The 23,037-nt window shown below is 47.5% G+C and overlaps 2 protein-coding genes across 4 annotated transcripts; one reads left to right on the forward strand and one right to left on the reverse strand.

The window, feature by feature from the left end:
- Positions 1–738: 738 nt before the first annotated feature.
- On the reverse strand, positions 739–3,176 carry LOC132472199 (short-chain dehydrogenase/reductase family 42E member 1-like). Its single transcript, XM_060071692.1, has 3 exons — positions 3,041–3,176; positions 2,844–2,914; positions 739–2,253 (listed from the first exon to the last, which is right to left on the reverse strand). Exons 1-3 carry the CDS (start codon positions 3,056–3,058, stop codon positions 1,152–1,154), a joined length of 1,191 nt encoding a protein of 396 aa, XP_059927675.1. The 5' UTR covers positions 3,059–3,176; the 3' UTR covers positions 739–1,151.
- LOC132472198 (arylamine N-acetyltransferase, pineal gland isozyme NAT-10-like) lies at positions 3,113–21,584 on the forward strand. Of its 3 annotated transcripts, none has more exons than XM_060071689.1 (3): positions 3,113–3,245; positions 19,016–19,106; positions 20,615–21,584. In XM_060071689.1, the coding sequence occupies exons 2-3, from the start codon at positions 19,104–19,106 to the stop codon at positions 21,491–21,493; spliced, it is 882 nt and encodes a 293-aa protein (XP_059927672.1). In that variant the 5' UTR covers positions 3,113–3,245; positions 19,016–19,103; the 3' UTR covers positions 21,494–21,584. The 3 variants fall into 3 exon arrangements, with proteins under 3 accessions (XP_059927672.1, XP_059927673.1, XP_059927671.1); XM_060071690.1 differs by lacking the exon at positions 3,113–3,245 and adding an exon at positions 18,396–18,519; XM_060071688.1 differs by lacking the exon at positions 3,113–3,245 and adding an exon at positions 18,448–18,560.
- Positions 21,585–23,037: the final 1,453 nt, after the last annotated feature.

Raw genomic sequence — 23,037 nt, forward strand, 5'->3', positions numbered from 1 at the left:
AAGTATCTGGTGCTCACGAAAAAAAATCTGGTGCGCACGAGAAAGTATTTGGTGCGCACGGGAAAGTATTTGGTGCGCACGGGAAAGTATTTGGTGCGCACGAGGAAATATCGTACACATATCAATGTTAGTGTGTGTCGCGCAATGGGCACGAGCACCGATTAAATATTCACGTGAACCTCTGGAGCACACGCGCACTTCTGACCTGCCTCCACGTTATTCGCTTCAGAAGTTCCTAACTTCTACTCACCTGACCATTTTTTTTGCAGTAGGCTAGTTTAAATGTGAATAAGTGCACTTGCAAATCTAGATTTTATTTTATTAAAGTAGGCCTATTTATTGTCCAGCATGATGCAGTCTACGTAGTGATTTTGGGTTATGTCTGTGAAGTGTCCCTACCAAAGCTGAGACCAAATTTCGCCCATGGAATAAAGTACCCAGCCTGTCAAGAATCGGTCGCCGCTTCATTCCGACCATATTCCGACCTATAAGCAGACGGTGACCCACTGCCGGTCAAAGTGAAGGGTGTTGCTCCCGAGAGAGCATCGGCCCTGGAGGGAACGTCTCCCCTGTGCTCCTCGGTCTGGGAGCCGACAGCAGGAACCATCTCGTATTGGAGGCGGAGCGCGAGAGAGTATACCTGCGCTGCTCCAATAGTGCGAGATAAAAATAAAGCACATTAATTCCAGTCACATTAAGATACTTAGACTATGAAGAACTCACAAAGTGTGGCATACATTTTCCTTGAAAATATATTTATTACAATTTTGGCAGGTTTTGTGTAGTCGTCGCAAAACAAGAAAAACACATCATCAACGTCAACATCAACATCACAGGCCAATCATATAATGGAACCTTAAGGTACTTTAACACGGGATCTCAAGTAATCATAAATAATTAATTAAACCTGTTCAATTAAAACCGTTTTAAGATGTAGCCTACACTGGAAGAGGTAATCAGGAAAAGCATGTAAACTCGGGTCGGGACAGGACCAGTCGCTGTTTAAAACAAACTAAACAGAAAACATTCGGGCGGTAAACAGCCTCTTAAGGTAACCTAAAGTTTAAACCAACGTCTCCGTAAACCCTGAAGCCTCCGTCCACGCCTGAGGCGTCCACGCCTGAGGCGTCCGGACCGGGTGTCCCCCGCCCTCAGCCACCGACGCCCGGGAGGTACGACAGAGCCAGCGCCACCATCACACAGACCAGCAGCGCGTTCAGCAGCAGCCTCCCCAGGGCCGAGCCTCCGGGCTTCCTGCCGTGGCCCCGGCTCCTGAACCACTGCACCACCTCCGCCAGGTCGTACTCCCGGGGCTCGTACCCCAGCTGGGCCCGGGCCTTGGCCAGGCTGAAGTAGTGGGTCACCCCCGTCTTGTACACCTCCGTGCGCGTCAGCAGGGGCTGGAAGTTGTAGAGCGGCCCGACCAGGCGGTGGAGCATCTCCGTGAGGAAGGCCACAAAGTACACCAGGGACAGGGGCAGGCGCAGCGTGGGGAACGGGTAGCCCAGCCCCTCCACCAGCGGCCGGAAGAACTCAAAGTTGTTGACGGGCCGGCCGTCTGAGATGAAGTAGGCCTCTCCCGCCGCGCTGGGCTCCCTCCCGGAGCTCAGGGCTCCGGCCGCCAGCACGTGGGCCGACACCAGGTTGTCGACGTGGACGAACTCCACCCTGCTGGCGGGGTCCCCGTAGACGAAGCGGAACACGCCCCTCTCGATGTAGCCCACCACCCGGGGCAGGTGCCGCTGCTCCCCGGGCCCGTAGATACCGGCGGCACGGAGGGCGCAGGTGCGCAGCGCGCCGCCGCCGGACTTGAGTGCGGCGCCGTTGGCCCCCAACACCGCCATCTCGGCCAGGGACTTGGTCCGGGAGTAGTGGTCGGGGTGGTGGTGCAGGGGCAGGTAGTGGAGGCTCTCGTCGCCGTTCTCGATCACCTGACCCCCGAACACCACGTTGAAGGTGCTGGTGTAGACCAGCCGGGGGACCCCGGTCTCCACGCAGGCCTCCAGGACGTTCTGGGTGCCCCCGACGTTCACCTCCTGGATGCGGCGGCGGTTCAGCTGCTCGCGGCCCGACATGCCGTAGGAGGCCGAGTGGAAGACGCAGTCCACCCCGGAGAGGGCGCGCCGCACCTGAGGGTATTCCCGGATGTCTCCCTGGAGGAACGTGATGCCTTCTGGGAGCGGTCCGGTCACGGGCGGCGTCACATCAAACAGAATGACGGTGGACCCCTTGGACTGGAGCGAGCAGGCCAGGCTGCAGAGAGGAGGGTTAGGGGTGACTCCAAGAGTATGGAAACCAACGGATATCAGATATATGACAGAACTTTAATCATGGATATGCTGGTGACATCTATTTGATCAATTAATATCTGTGCAATGGAGGGATCTGAGTAAAGGCCTCCTTCTTTTATTGTGGTGGTTCAGCGTTATTTATATTCGACATGTAATGTAATCCTAAACATATTGGCCTCCCTGTGTAATAGTTCCCCTCCCCTGTACGACAATATTATAAAGAACAGTCGTTTTATCAGAGGGATCAGTAAGCCTGGAATACAGCCACAGTTAACACAAGAATCCAAACTGAACTCTTAATCACAATGGAGGAAATGACTAAATTAGTAAAGGAATGACTTTGCTTTTATGGACGAATTTAACTATTTTTGGAGGACACAGCTGTTATCGGTCTGCCAAAAGATTTAGGCATATTAAATGGTGTGATGGCTCCCTCTAGTGGCGATAATAGATACAGCAGTGAACGCCACTACATAACAATTTGCAGGGTTGTTGTATTATGCATTCACGAATATATATTTAGGCCTGTATTCAATGATCCTCAGTGCTTACCGATAACCGAAATAACCACTCCCTCCTGTGATCAAACATGTGTCTTTTTGTGTGCTTCTCATGGTTGTCATCTGAAAAACAAATAAGGAATGGGTATGAATGAGGAATCGGAAGCATGCCAACGTGTTTATAGTGCAGGCGGATGGGATTCATGAGGATGGTCAACATCATTCATCAGTCTGTGGTTTGGTACCGACCGTAGAGCCTGAAAACATGTGGATGTTGTTAGGTAATGCTGCTCAGCCAGGATACCACTTCCCTGGGCGGAGTTTAACGAGACAGTTCACGTTCAAATCTTTATTGACAATTGTTTGTTGAGCATTATTTGTTTCGATTTGACTTTCTCTTGTTTCCTTCGGATATTTCGCAGAGGCTTTTAACATATGACCTGATTGAACACGGGTATAGTGGACTCTTCATATCATTTCACCATGCATGACATACTATATCAACTTGAAACCATAAACCTATAAAATAAATACGATTTGGATTTCCACTACTTAAACGCAATTTGTCTATGTGATGTTTAAATGAGTGTCCTAAAGTTACGTCGGAGTATTTACGACGGAGTATCAGGGCCACGCATGAAGAAAAAAAATATTTTTGCCGTGACGAGATTAAAGTCGACGCGTCGACTAGTAAATTAACACGTCTGTTCAGGTCCTCCTCCTGAACAGGAGGAGGACCTCGCAAACAGATCCCTCAGTCGGAACATGGCTGTGTCTTTGGTGCACTTTACCACCTTCTTTCACCTCGATCAAGGATTTTGTGCTCTCCTTGAAAGAAGGTGGTAAAGTGCACCAAAGACACAGCCATGTTCCGACTGCGGGATTACTCCAATAGTATCTGTCTGCGTCCTGCAAGACGGAGGCGTAACTTGTACTAGGAGGCGTAACTTGTAGTCGGAGGAGGCTTTAAGTAGTAGGAGGCGTAACTTGTAGTCGGAGGCGTGTCTAGTACTTTTCTAAATCGCGGAAGTGATCTGTGTGTAGCAGTGGTCCCATGAGTGGTCCGCGGGTACATAAATGACCGCAACTCGGACAGGCCTTATATAAAAATAATTCACCCGACTCGCTCATTTAAAAATATGCTCTTGATTATCTTAATCATAGCCTTACTTGAAACTGACATCCCTGAGTCATATGCATTTAAGAAAAGAAGCCTATTACAATTTTACAAGTGGCCAAGTCACGCCCCTTCCGGTAGGGCTCATGGGACCTATGAGATCGAAAAATATGAATGGGTGTCAATGGAGAGAAAATAATAATTTTCTGGTCCCGGTCTTTATATGCCCTGGATTACATGCAAAGAGTTCGACCGTTTATTGTGCAATTGTTCAGATAAAGGCTGTAGAGAAAACACAACGAGAAAGACACGGCTCGTATGTGACGTCACGCTCCCTGCGACTGGCGTGGAGAAGACCGACAATCTTCCCATCGGCATAACTGAAACTCTGCACGTGCCCCGATTTATAATGGTTTTCACCTCTTTCGATGCTTTTATCCTCCCCTTGGAAAAAGCGGTGAAGTGGGGCAGAGAGATCGCCATCTCTGTGCCGAGTTCCGTTCGTGTGAGTCATGTTACAGCATCTATGTCACACCTGCGCTTACATTGTATGCACTTAATTTTGTACTTTTTTTTGTGTTAACTTATACCTGCCAATGCCTCGTGTGAAATACACGCCCCTCGTGTGAAATACACGCCTATACAACGACTGACCAATCTCAGCGTGATGACGTAATACGTATGTACGGTGTCACAATGACAATGGGATTTCCACTGAAGTTTCCCCCGTCCTTCCTTACTCTGATGTTGGAGTTTATTTGTAAGCAACTTTATTGGAGCTCCAGCAGTTGTCTTGTTGAGCAACAACATCGTTAACTCTTCTTTTACGTAGCTGTTCCGTTTTTGTCAAAACCTACAAAACGTAGTTATCTTTGCCATACAGCTACACAGCCTGCCACACCATAGGTATACAAAATGGGGTTTCAATAAAGGATACAAGCCTTAGAATTGTACATTTTCGCCCCTATTCCACTTGCATTGTTTACAGACAATACTTATGCATACGATAGGGAATTCTTAGTAAGGGAAACATGACTCAGGCCATAAGGGTAGGCTAAATTTTTTTATTATAGAGAAAGGGAAGGTCATTACACAAAGCATTTAAAGTAAATAAAAAAGTAAATACAAAATATGTGCAATAACATTAAGGGATACAATTATTATTAAAAATGGGAAACACAAGAGTTAACACAAAAAAAAGTACAAAATTAAGTGTATACAATGTAAGCGCAGGTGTGACATAGATGCTGTAACATGACTCACACGAACAGACAGATCTTCCTCAGGCATCTTTGATCTAATTAAAGGCACCCAGTGCAACTTTCAAGGCTTAAAAATAAACATTCAATTTCTAGTCTTTTTTACACGTAGTAAGTTTCAATAACTCCATACCATTACATACCGACATTTAAGCAGCAAAGATGAGACGTCGTTGTGTGGTGAGAACTGATACAAAATCGATAACAACAACAATGCCGCCATTTTCTTTATTTTTTTGTAACCTACAATAAATAAAGCAGGCTTCCAGTCAATGGAAAAATGGCTTCTCCCCACCGGCGATTGTTGTTGTTTACGATTTTCTATCAGTTCTCACCACACAACGACGTCTCATCTTTGCTCCTTGATTGTCGATATGTAATGGTATGGAGTTATTGAAACTTACTACGTGTAAAAAAGACTAGAAATTGAATGTTTATTTTTCATTGAATGTTTACATAAAGTTGCACTGGGTGCCTTTAAGTCCTTTGCAAGCAGTGTGCAGATCCTTTCCCGCTCCTACTAGTTAGCGGCTAACCACATAGCCATGGGATGACAACTTCAAATCGGTAACACGGCGAAATGATGATAATCAAATCAATACAAACCAGTGAGAGTATATTGCGACAAAACCAACACGGCATCAAACGCGGTACTTAACAATTAAATAGGTAACATGAAAAGCAACAACTGTTAAGCTTAAGCAATATCAACATAAAGGAAAAGTTAGCAGAGACATCCCAAAAACGCAGCCAATTTGTGGTTGGATTGACGACACATTATTACGCTGTGAGTGTACATGAAAATTTGAAGTAGAACTACACCAAGAACAATGACAGAATACGATCTCTGACTGATAATGCAGTCCACTTACCAAATCAATCGAGGCAATCATCTTTCTGCTATCTAACTGCTGTTGACCAGTTCGTTACATCTCCAGTCCGGAGTAGGTTCGACAAGAGAAGAGACTCCGTCGTGAATCAGACTACGCCCCCGACCCTACTCTGTATAGGCGTGTATTTCACACGAAGGGCGTGTATTTCACACGAGGGGCGTGTATTTCACACGAGGGGCGTGTATTTCTACACGGGACGTGTCTTGGCAGGAGGAACTTAATACCTTTATACCTTTAACAAAAAGACTGGAGATTAATAATTCAAAGAATTAAAGACAGCAGATTAATAATTCAAATAATTGTATTGAGTACATATTGTTATTGATCGCATGCTGCATGTTTTCAAGGTCCTGCATGAGATAGAAAACAATTAATTAAAATAAATATTACTGATAGAAACAAGACAAGAACATTGTCACTAACAGGAGGATAGTTATGAGAAAGCCTTCATATTATAGCGTTCACATTACAAGCCCTCATTTTATATATATTTGCCGGTCTTCGATACATGGATTTCTCAGGTACGTCATCACTGTTGCACTGTGCAAATTCGGGGCAGAAAGAAGAAAGCAACATCTACTAGCCTGTACAGTATAGAGTATTTTGTGACTGTTCAGTGTGCATCTCAAACGTGTGCATCGAACTAACTTCACCGAGGTGGCGAAAGCTGGGGTTTCTTCCAACGTTAAAACAGTAGGCCTAAGCGTTTGAACATTTCGTAAAGAATGTTAAACAGTATCACAACCACAAGTAGTCTGCCCAAGTTCTAGAGTTCATTAAGGTTGTAAAAACAAAAACAATCATTCTTGTTAATCCACTTCTTTTTACTTACCGACATGAATATCTGAAGATCTGACTTCAAGGAAGATCTCGTGTGAACCGTGATTTACAAGGCTTTTCTTACCGCGAAAAGAGAAGATCTCGCGTGGACCGCGATTTAGTACAAGTTACGCCTCCTACTACAAGTTACGCCCACTACAAGTTACGCCTCCCTCTTGCAGGACGCAGACAGACCCTGCTCGATCTGTTTGCGAGTGGTGGTGACGTATATCATACGTGTCGAGAGCAGCGGGAGTTGTAGTCCACAAAGCGCCCCACACAAAAACTAACAAATATCAAACTCCTACCCGCTAAATTATAGTTTTCTTTGCATGAAAAATTATCATTTGAATCCACAAACAACATATGTGTAATCCGGGGCATATAAAGACTGGGATCAGAAAATAATTACTTTCTCTCCATTGACTCCCATTCATTTTTTTCAGACTCATAGGTCCCATGAGCAATGGCGGCTTACGAGCTCTATTAAAGGTCCCATGACATGAAAATCTCACTTTATGAGGTTTTCTAACATAAATATGAGTTCCCCTAGCCTGCCTATGGTCCCCCAGTGGCTAAAACTTGCGTTTGGTGTAAAACGAGCACTAGCTGTTCTGCCCGCCTTTGAAAAAACGGAGGCTCAAGTAAGTGCGCTGATTTGGAATGTCTGTGTTTAGGACGTCATCAGCATCTAAGCTCCTCCCCTTACTCTGCCTGGCCCGCCCAGAGACGTTTGCCCGCCAATGAGACTCGACCGTGCGAGCGCCACGTGTGTGTGTGTGTGAATGCACACTAGTGGTGGATTCAATGATTCGTTTCTGTGACCCAGTTCGCGTGATTCAGTTCGCCACGCGGAGTCGTTCGCGAATCGTTCGTTCGTTCGTTCGTTCAGTCGAGTTTCCGGTAGCACTAACTCCACTGAGTCTGACTGACTCAGCTGAGTACCGTGCAATGGGGTCCATTCCATGATGCGATTTACCGCTACCGGAAACCAGGCTGAACGAACATACGATTCGTGAACGACTCCTCCTAGTTCAGTCGAGTTTCCGGTGAATCGATTCACCGGAAACTCGACTGAACGTGGAGGAGTCGTTCGCGATTCAGCCTAGTTTCCGGTAACGGTGAATCGCATCATGGAATGCACGCCATTGCACGGTTCTCAGTTGAGTCAGTCAGACTCAGTGGAGTTAGTGCTACCGGAAACTCGTTAGTTCGTTCAGTCGAGTCTCCGGTGAATCGAATGGTGAACGAGACGACCGAACGAACGAGAGAGACGAACCGGTTCAGTTCGTTCGTCCTAAAGACTCGGTCATTCAAACCGGTTCGCGAACGAACGAGCCAACACTAATGCACACACTGTAACGCAAGTGTTTCTTGTCGGTTCTTTGACGTGTCTTGTATTTCCACAACTAGACTGTTGTGGGGGTTATCTGAGCCATGGTTGAGAAGGAATTGGGGGAAAGGAACTTTGGCTTTGACTCGCTGAAGTACATGAACTGCGACATGCCGCCGGTTGCCGCGAGGCACCATCGCCCGGCAGCGGGCAGCCGGCAGCAGGCAGCGCGCGGTTCAGTCGACTTCAGGTTGATGTGAAAGTGGAAGAAGCAGACACGTCGCAGAACCCGACAAAGTCGTTTGTGATTCATAATATCGTCTGGAGGCGCACACAGCTTTTGGCCGTGATAATATGTATTATATGATATAGATATCTATGTATTATATGATATTATTTAGATATAGAGCTCCAGGACTGTAACGCAAGTGTTGTACACTTCCTTGTTATTTGGATAACCGTTCTGCTTTTGGTGTTATGGCGCATAACACGTCGGACTCTCGTCTCTTGTATTTCTACAACGAGACTCGTATTGGGGGTTATCTCAGCCAAGGTTGAGAATGAATTGGGGGGAAGGAACTTTGGCTTTGACTCCCTCAAGAACATGAACCACGACATGGAGGAGAAAGGGATTGTTGGCGGCGAATGTCTCCCGCTTGAGCCCCGCTGAGGGACCACCGCCGGGGGCGAAGGTGCCTAAGCGCTGCCCGGCAACGATCCCTTTCTCCTCCTTGTCGCGGTTCAGTCTACTTCACATTGATGTGGTCGTTGAAGAACCAGGAACGTCGGAGAACCCAACGCGGTCGTTTGAGATTCATAATATCGGCTCACACAGCTTTTGGCCGTGATAATATATATAATATTATATAGATATATCTATGTAGGCTATATGATAATATTTAGGTATAGAGCTCCAGGACTCCCGTGCGTTCTAGAATGTTTACAGAACACGGCTAAAGGCTGTGTGCGCCTCGCCATTGCGATACATCCACTGTAAACAGAGCGCATGGTACCGTGGCTGCAAGCTGCTCAGGGCCACACCCCCACCCTCCTCCTTGACCCGCCTCGCTCCTCCTCATTTGCATTATAGCTACAGACACCAAAACAGCGCATTTGGGGGAAGCTCAATGTGCGACTGGCTCGGAGTGGCTGTAACTCTGCACCACGGCTGAATTTCGGGAACGTCTTTGAATACTGTGTTAGTTGCCCACTAATACCTATATTAAAGAATACATACAATGGCATGTCATGGGACCTTTAAGGCCACACATGAAGAAAAAAAATATTTTTGCCGTGACGAGATTTAAGTCGACGCGTCGACTTTTAAGTCAACATGTCGACATTAAACTCGAAATGTCGAGAATAAAGTTGAAATGTCATATCGACTTTAATCTCGATATGACATTGAATACAGTGGAAATTAGTTGGGAGAGATAGCAACCGCTCCACAGGGCCTGCACTGAATCCAATGGCTTGTGTAGATAATTTGGTAAAATTGTATTTCAGAATCGGGTTTAACAATAAAGAGATCCTCGCTGTTTTAGCGCAGAACCACAGTGTGGTGATTAGTGTAAGGACGCTGAAAAGGTTGTGCGGAAAAATGAGGAGGAATCATACAAACCTGGAAGAAGTGGCCGCGTTCTTGCAAACTGAACTGTCTGGAAATGGGCAGATGCAAGGATACAGATAGTTGCAACTTGCACCACCGTGCAATACATAAAGGTTATTTCATATAGGCTACGCCGTCTAGGCTTCGCCTTATGGGCTTGTCCCGTGCGCGCCCGCACGGACGCACGCACTGGAAAATTTCAACTATCCACCAATCAACGTGGGCACCGCCCACATTTCCCACGGTACTGTGTATATAAGGCGGCGGTATGCGCCGCTCATCCTCCCTTTTCTTTCAGCACTTGTACTGATCTACGGAAAAAGAAGATATGAAGACTTCCATGACTGGTGGCAGCGGCGTGGGCGAGGCTACGGACCAACGGCCCTTTTCAGGGCCACTGGAGTGCGCTCCTATAAGAGCTAGGGGGCCCTTTTCAGGACCTTAGTGCGCCTCCTGTCCCGCTTCCCTGGCGCAGGGTGATGGGCACCTGGCGTGTTTCAGGTGCCTCGTCGCTGAACACGCCGCGGCTGCCGTGGTTGCTCCCGCCTCCTGCGCCGCCTCCTGCGCCGTCTCCCCGTTGGTGGACCTCGCTGAGGCCATCGACATCTTCAGGGCCGGAGTTCCGGACACCGAGGACGCCGACGACGAGCACATCGAGGTTGACGACGTCTTTGTTGACTCTGCGTCCGGGTTCTCCCGCTCCGGGGCTTCTACCAAAGCCACTGTCGTCCCGAAGGAGAAACCACGCCGGATGGCCAATCTTTTCGGCGAGATCATGGGTGAGGCGGCGGCCATCAAGGGCATCCCTATGCCAGCCCCACCTCTCGCCCCCATGTCGGATGACATGCAGGGCGAGTGCTTTCGCACCCTGTCTTCCTCCCGGCGGGCTACGCAGTGCCCCCTGTTCCCACCGGTTCAGCACCTTTTCACCGCTGCGGGTGGGGACCCTTCTACTCTGAAGGCCCTGGTGAGGGCCTTCACTGACTTCACCAACGTGGAGGGGTGGGCTGATACTCAGGCAAGGGGGATCCCTCGCCTGGAGCCTTCCCTAGCAGCGCTTCTCTGTCCGGGCGCCGGATGGCGTCCTAACGAGAAGCCGCTGCCCCCCAACCGCCTCCAGAAGCAGGTTACTGGCCTGACGGACAGGGTGTTCGTCTGTGCCTCACAATCTGCGGCGGCGGTCAACAACCTCGCCCTGCTCTCCTCCGCTCTGGTCTCCTTGTCGGCTGGCAGGGAGGCTTACGGCCCGGAGGAGGCCGCGAGATGGCTGACGGTTTTCCGCTTCTCCAGCTTCATCCTTCAGCTATGCCAGCCGATAGCCGTTTCGGCCGGCCAGCATATGGCATGGACCATGATCCAGAGGGCCATATGGCTCTCTCACACTGCGGTTCCGGAACGAGAGCGGGCCAGCCTCGTCCAGGGCCCATTAGCTCCGGATGGACTATTTGGGCCCCGGTTCTCGGAAGCAGTGGCGAACTTAGCCCTTTGGGGGCTCAAGGCGAACAGTCATTTGGGGGCCCCTGCATCTACCGGTCTAATGTACCTTATATCGCATAATGAGATACTCCATACAAGGGATGAACAAAAGTCACTATCCTTCTTTCATGCAAATGTTAATTATCTATTTACAAATTGAGAATAACATACAAAACAATACGATTAGTTATATTGACACATTACACTGACTGTTAACCTTATGTCATCATTTACCTGAGGGTTTCCAGTAGGTCACAGCAGCTATCTGCTGTGACCTACTGGAAACCACTACTGGAAACCTACTGATAGCTGCTTCCAGCTATCAGTATTTTTCCTGTGCTCTTCAGACCTTGCATGGTTGATTAGCATTGCAAGGTTTTTCCAGTCATTAAATCCTTCCCCATAGAAGGTTTTTGGGGCCCCCAAAATGCCCCAATGCATATATTTTGTCCCCATATTTATTATTTTTATAAAAATCTCTTCACAATAGTAGCATCGGGATGTCTAATTACTCATGTTTTGACGATCTTTCCGTATACGCCCCCTTCAGTCTGCACTAGATGTATTATTCCATGTTACGCGCATCACGCTCATCACGCGTATGCGGAAATGATGACAAATTCAAAACAGTAAGCGGTAAGAGTAGAGAGAAATCGAGTGAGACATAAATCGAGTAAAACATGAAGCGATCGTACGAAAGCTGGTCACATAAAAAAATAAATTAAAAAAAGGCAGGACTTTCTTTCAAAGCTGCCAAAGCTATCCAGCTTTTTTTTACAGCCACCACAGTGGCAGCGGGACCGTCGGCGGATCAAGAGCAGCCGTCAACGTTGTTTATTGTCAATAAGGTTACTGCTCCTTTCATTCCAAGTGGCTCTGGCTCAGCCAGCAGCGATGCTAATGACGTGTGACAACAAACTGACGGAGATGATGCACAACTGGTAGTGAATATTTCTCACTCTCCTTCTTCCACTTCGGTTATTGAAAATGATGACAATAACGATAACAATGACTGCGAGACACATATTCTTGTGGATGACCCAGCACTCTGGCCCAAGCTGCTCACTGATAGAGAGCGCTGCTCGATAGTCAAATCTGGGCCAGTCAAGGTCAAAGATAAAGATTTTCCGCAAAATGAAAAGGGCCGCAGATTCACAAAAGCATACTATTACATAGTAATGAAAAATGGTGAGAGGGTGAACAGGTCTTGGTTAGTCTACAGTGAAAGTGCAGACCGTGTTTTTTGCTTTTGTTGTTGCGTTTTTAGAAAACAAAAACAACAACTGAGTGAGGAAGGATTTAATGACTGGAAAAACCTTGCAATGCTAATCAACCATGCAAGGTCTGAAGAGCACAGGAAAAATACTGATAGCTGGAAGCAGCTATCAGTAGGTTTCCAGTAGTGGTTTCCAGTAGGTCACAGCAGATAGCTGCTGTGACCTACTGGAAACCCTCAGGTAAATGATGACATAAGGTTAACAGTCAGTGTAATGTGTCAATATAACTAATCGTATTGTTTTGTATGTTATTCTCAATTTGTAAATAGATAATTAACATTTGCATGAAAGAAGGATAGTGACTTTTGTTCATCCCTTGTATGGAGTATCTCATTATGCAATATAAGGTACATTAGACCGGTAGATGCAGGGGCCCCCAAATGACTGTTCGCCTTGAGCCCCCAAAGGGCTAAGTTCGCCACTGCTGATACCTCAGCAGCAGCAGCAGCAGCAGCAGCAGCAGCAGCAGCAGCAGCAGCAGTAGCATCAACAGCAGCCGCTGCCGCAGCCGGGGAGAGCAGCATGGCGGGGCCAGAGGTTCCGCAAGCTTGCTCCCACTTTTTCTTACCCTAATAAAGAAAAAAAAGACTGTTCGAACGAACGGCAGTACATACTCCCTAAAGAGCGATATTCCTTTAGATTACCTCTTTCCCCCCCTCAGCCAGATGGCTGTAGGGGGGCGGCCGGACGGCGTGTTTACATAACCTCTGGTTCACCTGCTTCTAAGAAGCGGTGTCCCTTTGAGCTTCGTGGGCGGACTGGAGACTCATTACACGAGCCTGTGGATGCGGACGCTTGTACTAGTCTCCTAGTTTCCCACATTATCCCCTCTACCTCCCTTCTACAGTCTGTGGAAGGTGAGAAGACGGGTCAGCGAGCTGTGTTACAGCCAGCGGACAACGCGCGGGCACGAGTGCTACGGCTAGACGGCTCGCTGCCTGTTCAGCGGACTCGAGTGCGGCGTCTAGACAGCTCGCTGTTTGCACAGCGACTAGCTCTGTAACGTCTACCACGCTCGCTGAGCCTCCTCCCTTTCATGGGATGCCCCCCTTGGTCCACACACTGTGTGGAGGCGGTAGGGGCCGACGAATACGGGTTTTTCCTGGACAGCGTTCCTCAGCTGTCAGCTCGCCCTCTCTCAGATTGCTATGCGTGTTGGCTAGAGCGGTGCGTTCTACAATCGTGGTTGGACAACACTTTGAGATGGGGTCATCCCATACAGTTCAAGCGCCGTCCCCCACCCTTTATGGGTTTGGTGTAGACCAGGCTACGGGACCCAGCGGCAAGCACGGCTCTGGCAGCAGAGGTGGCCCGTCTCTTGGAGAAGGGGGCCATCACTGTCGTTCCCCCCCACGAGTCACACCTAGGGTTTTACTCCCGCTACTTCCTGGTTTCGAAGAAGTGAGGGGAGAAGAGACCTATTCTCGATCTTCGCGTGTTCAACAGATTGCCGCGAGGAAATTCGGAATGCTCACTATCAGAGCGCTGCTCCGATGTGTGAGAGAGGGCAACTGGTTCACATCCCTGGATCTCAAGGATGCTTACTTCCACGTCCCTGTTCGGCAGGAGCACAGAAAGTTTCTCCGTTTTGACTTTATGGGGGTGGCGTACGAGTATCAGTGCCTGCCATTCGGCTACTCCCTGGCCCTGCGCACCTTCTCAAAGTGTGTGGAGACGGCATTGGGACTGCTCAGGCGTCAGGGAAAGAGGGTTCTCTTCTACCTCGACGACCTACTTATTCTGACCAACTCAGAGGAAGCTGCGAGAAGGGACACCATGACGGTGATAAACCATCTCTCTTTCCTGGGTTTTGCCATCAACTTGGAGAAGAGCTTCCCGATCCCCGGCCGGCAGATAGTCTACTTGGGGCTTTGCCTAGACTCAGCCGCCATGACAGCGATGCTCTTGCCTCCTCAGCGAGACGCCATCCTGTTGGCACTCTCCCGCTTTCGTGTTCTCGGAAACGTGACCGCGCTGTCCACCATGCGCCTGTTAGGGCTGATGGCAGCCGCCCATCCCGTGGTTCCCCTGGGTCTGCTCTTTATGCGCAGACTCCAGCGGTGGTTTGCTCGCCAATGGTTGGACCCCGTGCGACACAAGCTCCTACCCCGTTCGGTGTCACCAGACCTGGAATATTGGGGAACCCCCCCCGCCCTTCTCAGGGGTGTTCCCCTGGGCAGAGTGACGTCCTACGTAGTGGTCTTCATGGACACCTTGTTGACGGGTTGGGGAGGAACGTGCCACTCTCACTGCCTCTCGGAGTGGTGCACGCTAGACCCGGAAGCCATTTGTTTTGAGAATAATGGCTGGCTGGCTAGCCGGCTCAGCCAAATCTAAATGGCTGAAATTTTTCGTGAGTGTGTCTCTATGTGATAGGGCTTCGACTTTTGCCCAAAATCATATTCGAAGTTCGTTTGTTTATTAATATTAATATTCATATAACATAATCAAATATTTATTAATAATATTTTGACCATTAAATGCCTTCAGTAAGACCTGGATTGGGCCTTGCGAGGTTTGTTTACCGGCGTTGCTATGGTTACCGGTCTTACGTGATCCAACGGTTTATTAGGTTTCTAATAAATCGCTGTCTAGTCAATACTTCATTCACTTTCGGAGTCAAAGCCCTACTATGTGATGGAATTATTACTTGATGCAAATAATTCTAGCTGGCTCAGCCAAAGTTTATCAGATGGCGGCTTATTTTGGCTTATACAATTATTGGCTGGCGGCGGCTGAAATTCGAAATGGAGCAAATGGCGGCGGCTTCGGGGTCTAGCGCACTCCCCCTACAGTCCACATAAATGTGCTGGAACTCGTCGCTGTGAGGAAAGTGCTGTTGCATTTCTTTCACCTGGTACGTGGCCGCCACGTTCTGATCAGGACAGACAGTGTGTCGGCGGTAGCGTACATAAACACACGGGGGAGTGCGCTCCTCTGCTCTCCACCAAAAAGCGGTCGAGCTCTAACCCTTTCGAGCCTCTGTCTCAGGCCCCTTTGGATTCCCTGTCCTTTAAAACTGCGCTCTTATTGGCTTTGGTTTCCGCCAAGCGGGCCTGTGAGCTGACGGCTCTGTCTGTCAGCCCGAGCTGCTTGTTGCTAAACGAGGACAGCTCCTTCGCGCTGCTCAGACCTAATCCTGCGTTCCTCCCTAAGAACATGAATAGTTCTTTCTGGTCGAGCGATATTGTGCTTAAGGCTTTTCACCCCCCGCCTCATTCTAGTGAGGCGGAGGCGGAGTTGCATCTCCTGTGCCCGGTGCGGGCGCTGGCTATGTATGTGAAACGCTCGGCCGCGTTCCGCTCCACACAACAGTTGTTTGGGTGTTATAGCGACGCTAGCAGGGGCCGCGCTCTCTCTAAACAGTGGTTTTCTCGCTGGATATGTGAGGGTGCTTGCTTAGCCTACGCTCGGCAGGGCTTAGCGCCACCATTGGGCGTTAAAGCTCACTCTTGGTCTTCCCCCGGCCCCTTTGTTCGTTTCTACATGTTAGACATGTCCAGGGGCTCACTTGGAAACTCTGTGTTGGAGTCCGGTGCCCCTTCTACTGCTTAAGAATGAAGGCATGTTCTTTTAAGCGGCATCGTTGAAATTCCTCTCGCCGGCTGGTGAGTTGGACTTGACTGCCAGTATTTCTCTCCCGCCGTTTTTAAAATGGAAAGCGGAGTAGAGGGGTTCCTATTGGCTCGCCGATTGACGAGTTGGTTTTGTCTGCCAGTATGGCACACGTTTTCTAAATAAGAAACGGACAAGAGAAGCTCCTTATTGGAGAGTCGAACTCCGTAGCTCCGCCCCCGGTGCTAGCGGACCTAATGGAAACCGTATTACTCTGGTTTTTCTCTTCACTTTTCATGGATTCCATGAAGGACGGATTGGGGCCGGAGTCTTTGCAGACTCGCTTTTTTCTCTTGATCATCTCGCCTTGCTTGATCTAGGAGGAATTCGTTTTTTATGAAGCTGTTGTGTTTTGCACATCCTCGGCTTTTTTTAGTCTTATGTGCCCTTGGAGTTTTTTTGACTGAGGTCCAGCAGGAGTACATTGATTGGGCTCTAATCACAGCTTCGTCTTAGCCCATAAGGCGAAGCCTAGACGGCATAGCCTACATGAAATAGAACGATAGTTATGATATTATAACTCTAGTTCTATGATTGTAGGCGTAGCCATCTAGTTTCCTACCTGCTGTACCCTCCAAATGCTGAAAGAATAGCGTGGAGGATGAGCGGCAAGTACCGCCGCCTTATGTACACGGTACCGTGGGAAATGTGGGCGGTGCCCACGTTGATCATACAATCATAGAACTAGAGTAATAATATCATAACTATCATTATGTTGTGTCGCAAAATACAGTAAGACAATTGATCAATTGATCATTTAGTGAAACTGGTGTCCCTCAAGGCTCTGTACTGGGCCCTCTTCTGTTCTCCCTCTATTCCAGGTCTCTGGGCTCGGTAATTGCATCACACGGCTTTTCCTATCATTGCTATGCTGACGACACTCAGCTATTTCTCTTTCCCCTCATCTGAGAAAACCCTGATTGCAACACGCATATCGGAATGTCTGGCGGACGTCAGCACCTAGACAACTGCCCATCACCTGAGGCTTAACCTCAACAAAACCGAGCTCCTCCTTATCCCAGGGAAAGACTGCCCACACATGGAGTTACTGGTCACAGTCGAGAACATCACTGTATCTCTCTCTCCAACTGCCAGAAACCTCGGGGTGGTACTGGACAATCAATTGCCAACTGTGTGGCAACTGTAGTAGCTGCTATCATGGCTGTAACAAGGGGAATTGATTGACCTAGCTATCGTGATACTTGCACTTGGTTCTATGAACATCTTTTCTGTACCGACAGCGATATATTGATGCACTTCTTATGACAAATGTACTTATTGTAAGTCGCTTTGGATAAAAGCGTCTGCTAAATGCCCTAAATGTAAATGTAAATGTAAATCAAGTTGCTTGATCCTGATCGAGCAAAGGCGTGGCCGGCGTCTGAGGCGCAGGCAATATCACAGTAAAGGTCCGAATGCACTCTAGCATATGGATGGGTACGATAAACTAAAGCCATACGGCATTGCCATCAGTGGTTGCATTGACGGTTTTAGTCGCTATATTGTTTGGATGGAGGCCTACACCACAAACAATGAACCCAGGGTTATTGCCGACTACTTTGTGTCATCCGCTGCACGCTTGGGAGGATGCCCGGAGCGTCTGCGTGCTGACAGAGGAACGGAAAATGGACACGTCGAGATTAAAGTCGATATGATGTTTCAACTTCATTCTCGTCATTTCGAGTTTAAAGTCGACATTTCGCGTTTAAAGTCGACACGTCGAGATTAAAGTCGACATGACATTTCAACTATATTCTCGACATTACGAAAAAAATATTTTTTTTCTTCACGTTTGGCCCTAATACTCCGTCGTAATATCGTGTACTGCTTAAAAACTCCTTTGAATGAAGCCCCCCCTAATGTGTTGAGGTAAATCACTCAGTAGCCTATATGCGCAAGCTTATTAGACTGCCGTATATGACACGCATTATTTCTATGCGCAAATGAACGATTCGACTCGAAAAAGATTCCTTCATTTGAATGAACGACGTCCGAAGATCCGAATCCGAAAAATTATCCAAACTTTGCATCACTAATACCGAAGTCCAAAAAAACACAAAGTTATATGCCTATAGTTACACAAGTCTATGCATATGGTTACACAAGCGCCCCCCCCCCCCCCCCCCCCCATGGTGTTTATTGAAATATGTGTACTCCAGGTCAAAGTCAACACATTGGTCAGTCATCACCCATTCTACTTGCTGTTGTTTGGTCTGGCTTTGAGAGACTACCCCCTGCATAACTACTACATAACTACTCTCCTTCCTGGGCAGTCGAAAGTTAGCTTTTTCAGGTTTTCACGCCACCAAGAGAAGAAAAAGATAGTATTCGTGCGTTTATTATTATTAATCTTTGAGGATATAGAATCAGGGTAGGCTAAATTCTGTGTAATAACAAAGAAATAACAAATTACATATTTTAATTACACAACATGTATATCAAACAATGAAAAATTTTTGTTCATCAAACCCTTATTTTGTCTTGTAAGCTGCTAGTTTGCAATGAGCTACCTACCAATTTATCAGCTGGCCAGCTGAAAATGTTGCACAATATTTCAGAGAGCAGAGATGCTCCCTGAACTCTGTTATGTTACAGCAACATCATAGCTGTGCCAAAAGTTTATCACGACCCCAATCCAATTCACATGTTAATACCTACTTTAATCAAGTGATAAGATATCCTAAACACTGTTTTCATTGTTCTCAGGATGTTTCCTCTATCAAACAATTATATTTGTGGCTGTGTTTCGAATGTGATTCCTGTCTTTTACACTCCCTTGGTCTTGATGGTTAATAAGTCATGTTTTATCTGCCTTGTCTTTATAAGACGGGGAAGACGTCCTACCAACAAGACTTGCGGCACTACGGATCTCTCTCTCCTTCTCCTGAATCCTCCTCCGTGGATCCAAGACACAATGGTTAGTAAGATATTGAACCACATTCGTCTGTCTTCATAATTCTTAATAACATGGAATCCCCAAAAGGAATTTAGAGAGGTAGTTTGTGTTAATTTCATACCTGTTATCCACGCTTTCTATCTGTCATCTGAGTGGTTCTCTGGTTCAGTATCTTCTGTGCAAGCGAAGCGTCCCGGGAATCACTGACACAAGGTTGTGTTTACCAAGAACTTTTTTAAGTTTATTCAGATATATTGAGCATATCTACATTTTGTGCAAGGGAAGACCACGCCCCTGGCTTGAGAAGAGTCTCTAGACAGTTATCTTCCACAGTTCGGGAATGGCACTAAAGGCCGATTTAGGGTCGTTTTAGACGCAGAGACGTAAGCACGTAATTTACACAAGGGACTTGTTTTAGACAAGTTTTGATTTACGGTTCCTTAAGGATTGCGCGTGTTGCAAGGGGATTCTCCGCCAGAACAGTAGGGGGAGCAACGAACGAAGCTGTGGGCGTGGAAGTGGAAATCGCTGGCTTGTTTATATTTATGCACTTCCAGTATTTTCGACGAGAGTAGCAGTAGCTAAGTTTAGGTTAGCGGTCTTTTTCCACACTCTGAACGATGTTAAAGTTGCTGTAAAACCGGAAATGTGAGACTCCTGAAAGGATGTGGTTAGCTGGCCAATCACAGTCTTTGCGACCTGCGTAGGGCCGTAGTGTTTTAGTCGCATAGTCAGGAATTTTGGGCGACGCACTTAAGCGTGTAAGGGGGGATATTTTACCGCGCAAGGGGGGGTTATGTATCTTACGTGCTTACGCGTTACGTCTAAAACAGAGCATATATCGGCCTTAAGGGTGAACCTTCAAGACATCTCAGGGCTAACGGATAAGGGTGAAGCAAAAAAGACATTCACACAGCAGAATGGAAATGTACCAGCAGCACACAAGGTTATATGAGGATAATACCTTGGAAATTCGCCCCTGAAGCAAGGGCGAGTTGACCTTTATCTGTGGAGCTGCTAAACAAGATATCAACCTTGACCATGCACAGAGAGGTCAACATCAGGAAACCAAAGGGTAACACGGCACAATATGGAGCAAATAAAGAAGGATAGGAAGGATACGATGACATTGCAGAAGAGTGTTGAGGCATTTTCAATTTGCCACTGATGTAGAACGGTCCGTAGATTCCACTACCGAGACAGTATTAAAGTGGCCTGGCATCAACAGACAAATTGAACACTGCAAGTCTGGAACCTCTCATATACCTTCCAGTTGGTTGAATACGGTTCTGAAAGCGGAGATAGCAATGAAATGAAACATGAGCTTGTGAGATTCGTCTGCTTTCCAGGCTACCCAAGAACACCTTAACTTAGCCAACTGCTATTTTCTTTGTTCGATTGACCAGGGATTTGGCCTTGATTCATTCTGTATGTTTTATTCGATCACCAGGGCTACAAGATGATGACACTTTGCAATTATATAATAAAATAAAATAACCTTTATATATGATTTGTGTCTAATATTTCAGGACAAGATGAATTTGGATGAGTTCTTCAAAAGGATTGGATTCAGCGGCCCATTCGAGAAGCCAGACCAGGCGACCCTCAACGCTATCCACAAACGCATTGTGATGACGGTCCCTTTTGAAAACCTGAGCATCCACTGTGGTGAGAAGATCGGCATGGACCACAAAGCCATCTTTAATAAGATTGTGAGAGAGCAGCGTGGGGGCTGGTGCATGGAGGGCAACTACCTCCTGGCATGGGTGCTGAGAGAGCTGGGCTATGACTCGGTCATGCTGGGGGCCCGAGTTACCTTCGGCAATGCCAATGATCCCTCCGCCCCAGAGAGCCATCTCATCAACATGGTGACCATCGACGGCAGGAGGTACATCGCAGATGTGAGCTTTGGACTGTCCTTTCAAATCTGGGAGCCCATAGAGCTTGTGTCTGGAAAGGATCACACTGAAGCCGCCGGGGTATTCCGTCTTATAGACCAGGATGGGCTCTGGTTCTTCGAGAAGACCAGCCGGAAGCAGAAGATCCTGAATCCAGACTTGGCTAAATCAGGTGAGAAGGAGAAAAAACCAACGGAGCAGATCTATTGCTTCACTCTGGTCCCCCGTGAAAAGGACCACTTCACCGATATTAACCACAAACGACAGACCGAGCCGAACCAACTTTTCACCACAAAGTCGATCACCTCTCTGCAAACCCCAACAGGGTTTCGAATCCTGCTCGGCTGGACCTACACGGAGGTCACTTTTAGGCCGGACGAAGGTGTAGATCTCGTAGACACAAGAGACCTATCAGATGAGGAGGTGGAGACCATTCTCAGGGAAAAGTTCAATATAAAATTGAAGAACAAGTTGTCACCCAAAAACAACAAAATAGGCTACGGTGTGTAAATTGGATGTATTTGTCCATTTTGTGCTTTTAGTTGTGTGCATCTCCAAAAATAGTTATTTGTGTGAATAAAAACCAATATTAAATAAAAAAGTGTAAATGTGGTTCTTTCAATGGATCCTTAAAGTCTGCCCCAAACCCCTGACCCTGTGGGATTGGATGGACAAGGTCACGTGGATCAGACTGAAGCAAAGGAATGCAAGGTAGAACCGGGATAGAAGGATGTGGTAGGAAGCCCATACACACGGGGCCCAATGCATCAGTCTCTGGATCTCTGCCCCATGTCATCGAGTGCCATGCGTTTTATTACATTGTGATTGGGGGTCAAGCAGCGAAGCTGAGAGACAACCTATTGTTTTCGTATGTTTTCTTATTATTATCCTTCAATGGGAGTCTATGGCAGCCAATAGAACGCCTTGGTGACGCCTTCTAGCGCCACCAACAGGTCAAAGTTTGACATGCATTCATGTTTATAACTTTCGACCCATTCATCCAATATTCACAAACAAGGTATCATTGGATTCCTTGATCCAAGCCGATTTCAACGCACCCTATGTCGTCGAAATGAATGAATTTGGTGACCATTGACCTCTAGGGGGCGCTATAATTAAAGGTTGGGTATGGGATTTGCGAAAGCCAGCTGATTTAAAAATACACAACTCAAATGGTCCTACCCCCTCTCCTTCAGCTGACTCTGACTCCACCCATTCCAAGTACATTGACGCGCAATCATGCACCAGAGCGAACACAGATGCGCGAGAGCGAGCCAGGGTTTAGGGTTGTCTTCTAGTGCTAGGTCCAAATGTGGATTAGCTAGTTAGCTTGCTCCAGTAGCTACCGCAGGATAACAACAAACAGAAGCTTGCTCTGGGTCACGAGCTTTGAGTACGTGCACAAAGGGGTCACGCGCGGGGAGCGGGGAAGGGGGAGTGCAGTACGACCGTTTGATTGACGTACTTACTGTCCAATGCCACTCGGTGGTTCTGGAAATCATTGGCTGGAGTTTTTCGAGCCCTGCCCGTTCCACAGATGATTGACTTGTTTAATTTTCATGTCAGTACTTCCAACTCAGTGGCTGTTAAGTGGGTTAAGGTAAGGATTTCAAGTTATTTTGCAAAAATGGTCAAAAAAGAGAATTCCATACCCAACCTTTAAAGGTCCCATGACATGCTATTTTATGTATTCTTTAATATAGGTATTAGTGGGCAACTAACACAGTATTCAAAGACGTTCCCGAAATTCAGCCGTGGTGCAGAGTTACAGCCACTCCGAGCAAGTCGCACATTGAGCTTCCCCCAAATGCGCTGTTTTGGCGTCTGTAGCTTTAATGCAAATTAGGAGGAGCAAGACGGGTCAAGGAGGAGGGTGGGGGTGTGGCCCTGAGCAGCTTGCAGCCACGGTACCGTGCACTCTGTTTACAGTGGATGTATCGCAATGGCGAGGCGCACACAGCCTTTAGCCGTGTTCTGTAAATATTCTAGAACACACGGGAGTCCTGGAGCTCTATATCTAAATATTATCATATAGCCTACATAGATATCTACAT

The sequence above is a fragment of the Gadus macrocephalus genome, chromosome 14, assembly GCF_031168955.1.
Source record: "Gadus macrocephalus chromosome 14, ASM3116895v1".
Lineage (NCBI taxonomy): Eukaryota > Metazoa > Chordata > Actinopteri > Gadiformes > Gadidae > Gadus > Gadus macrocephalus.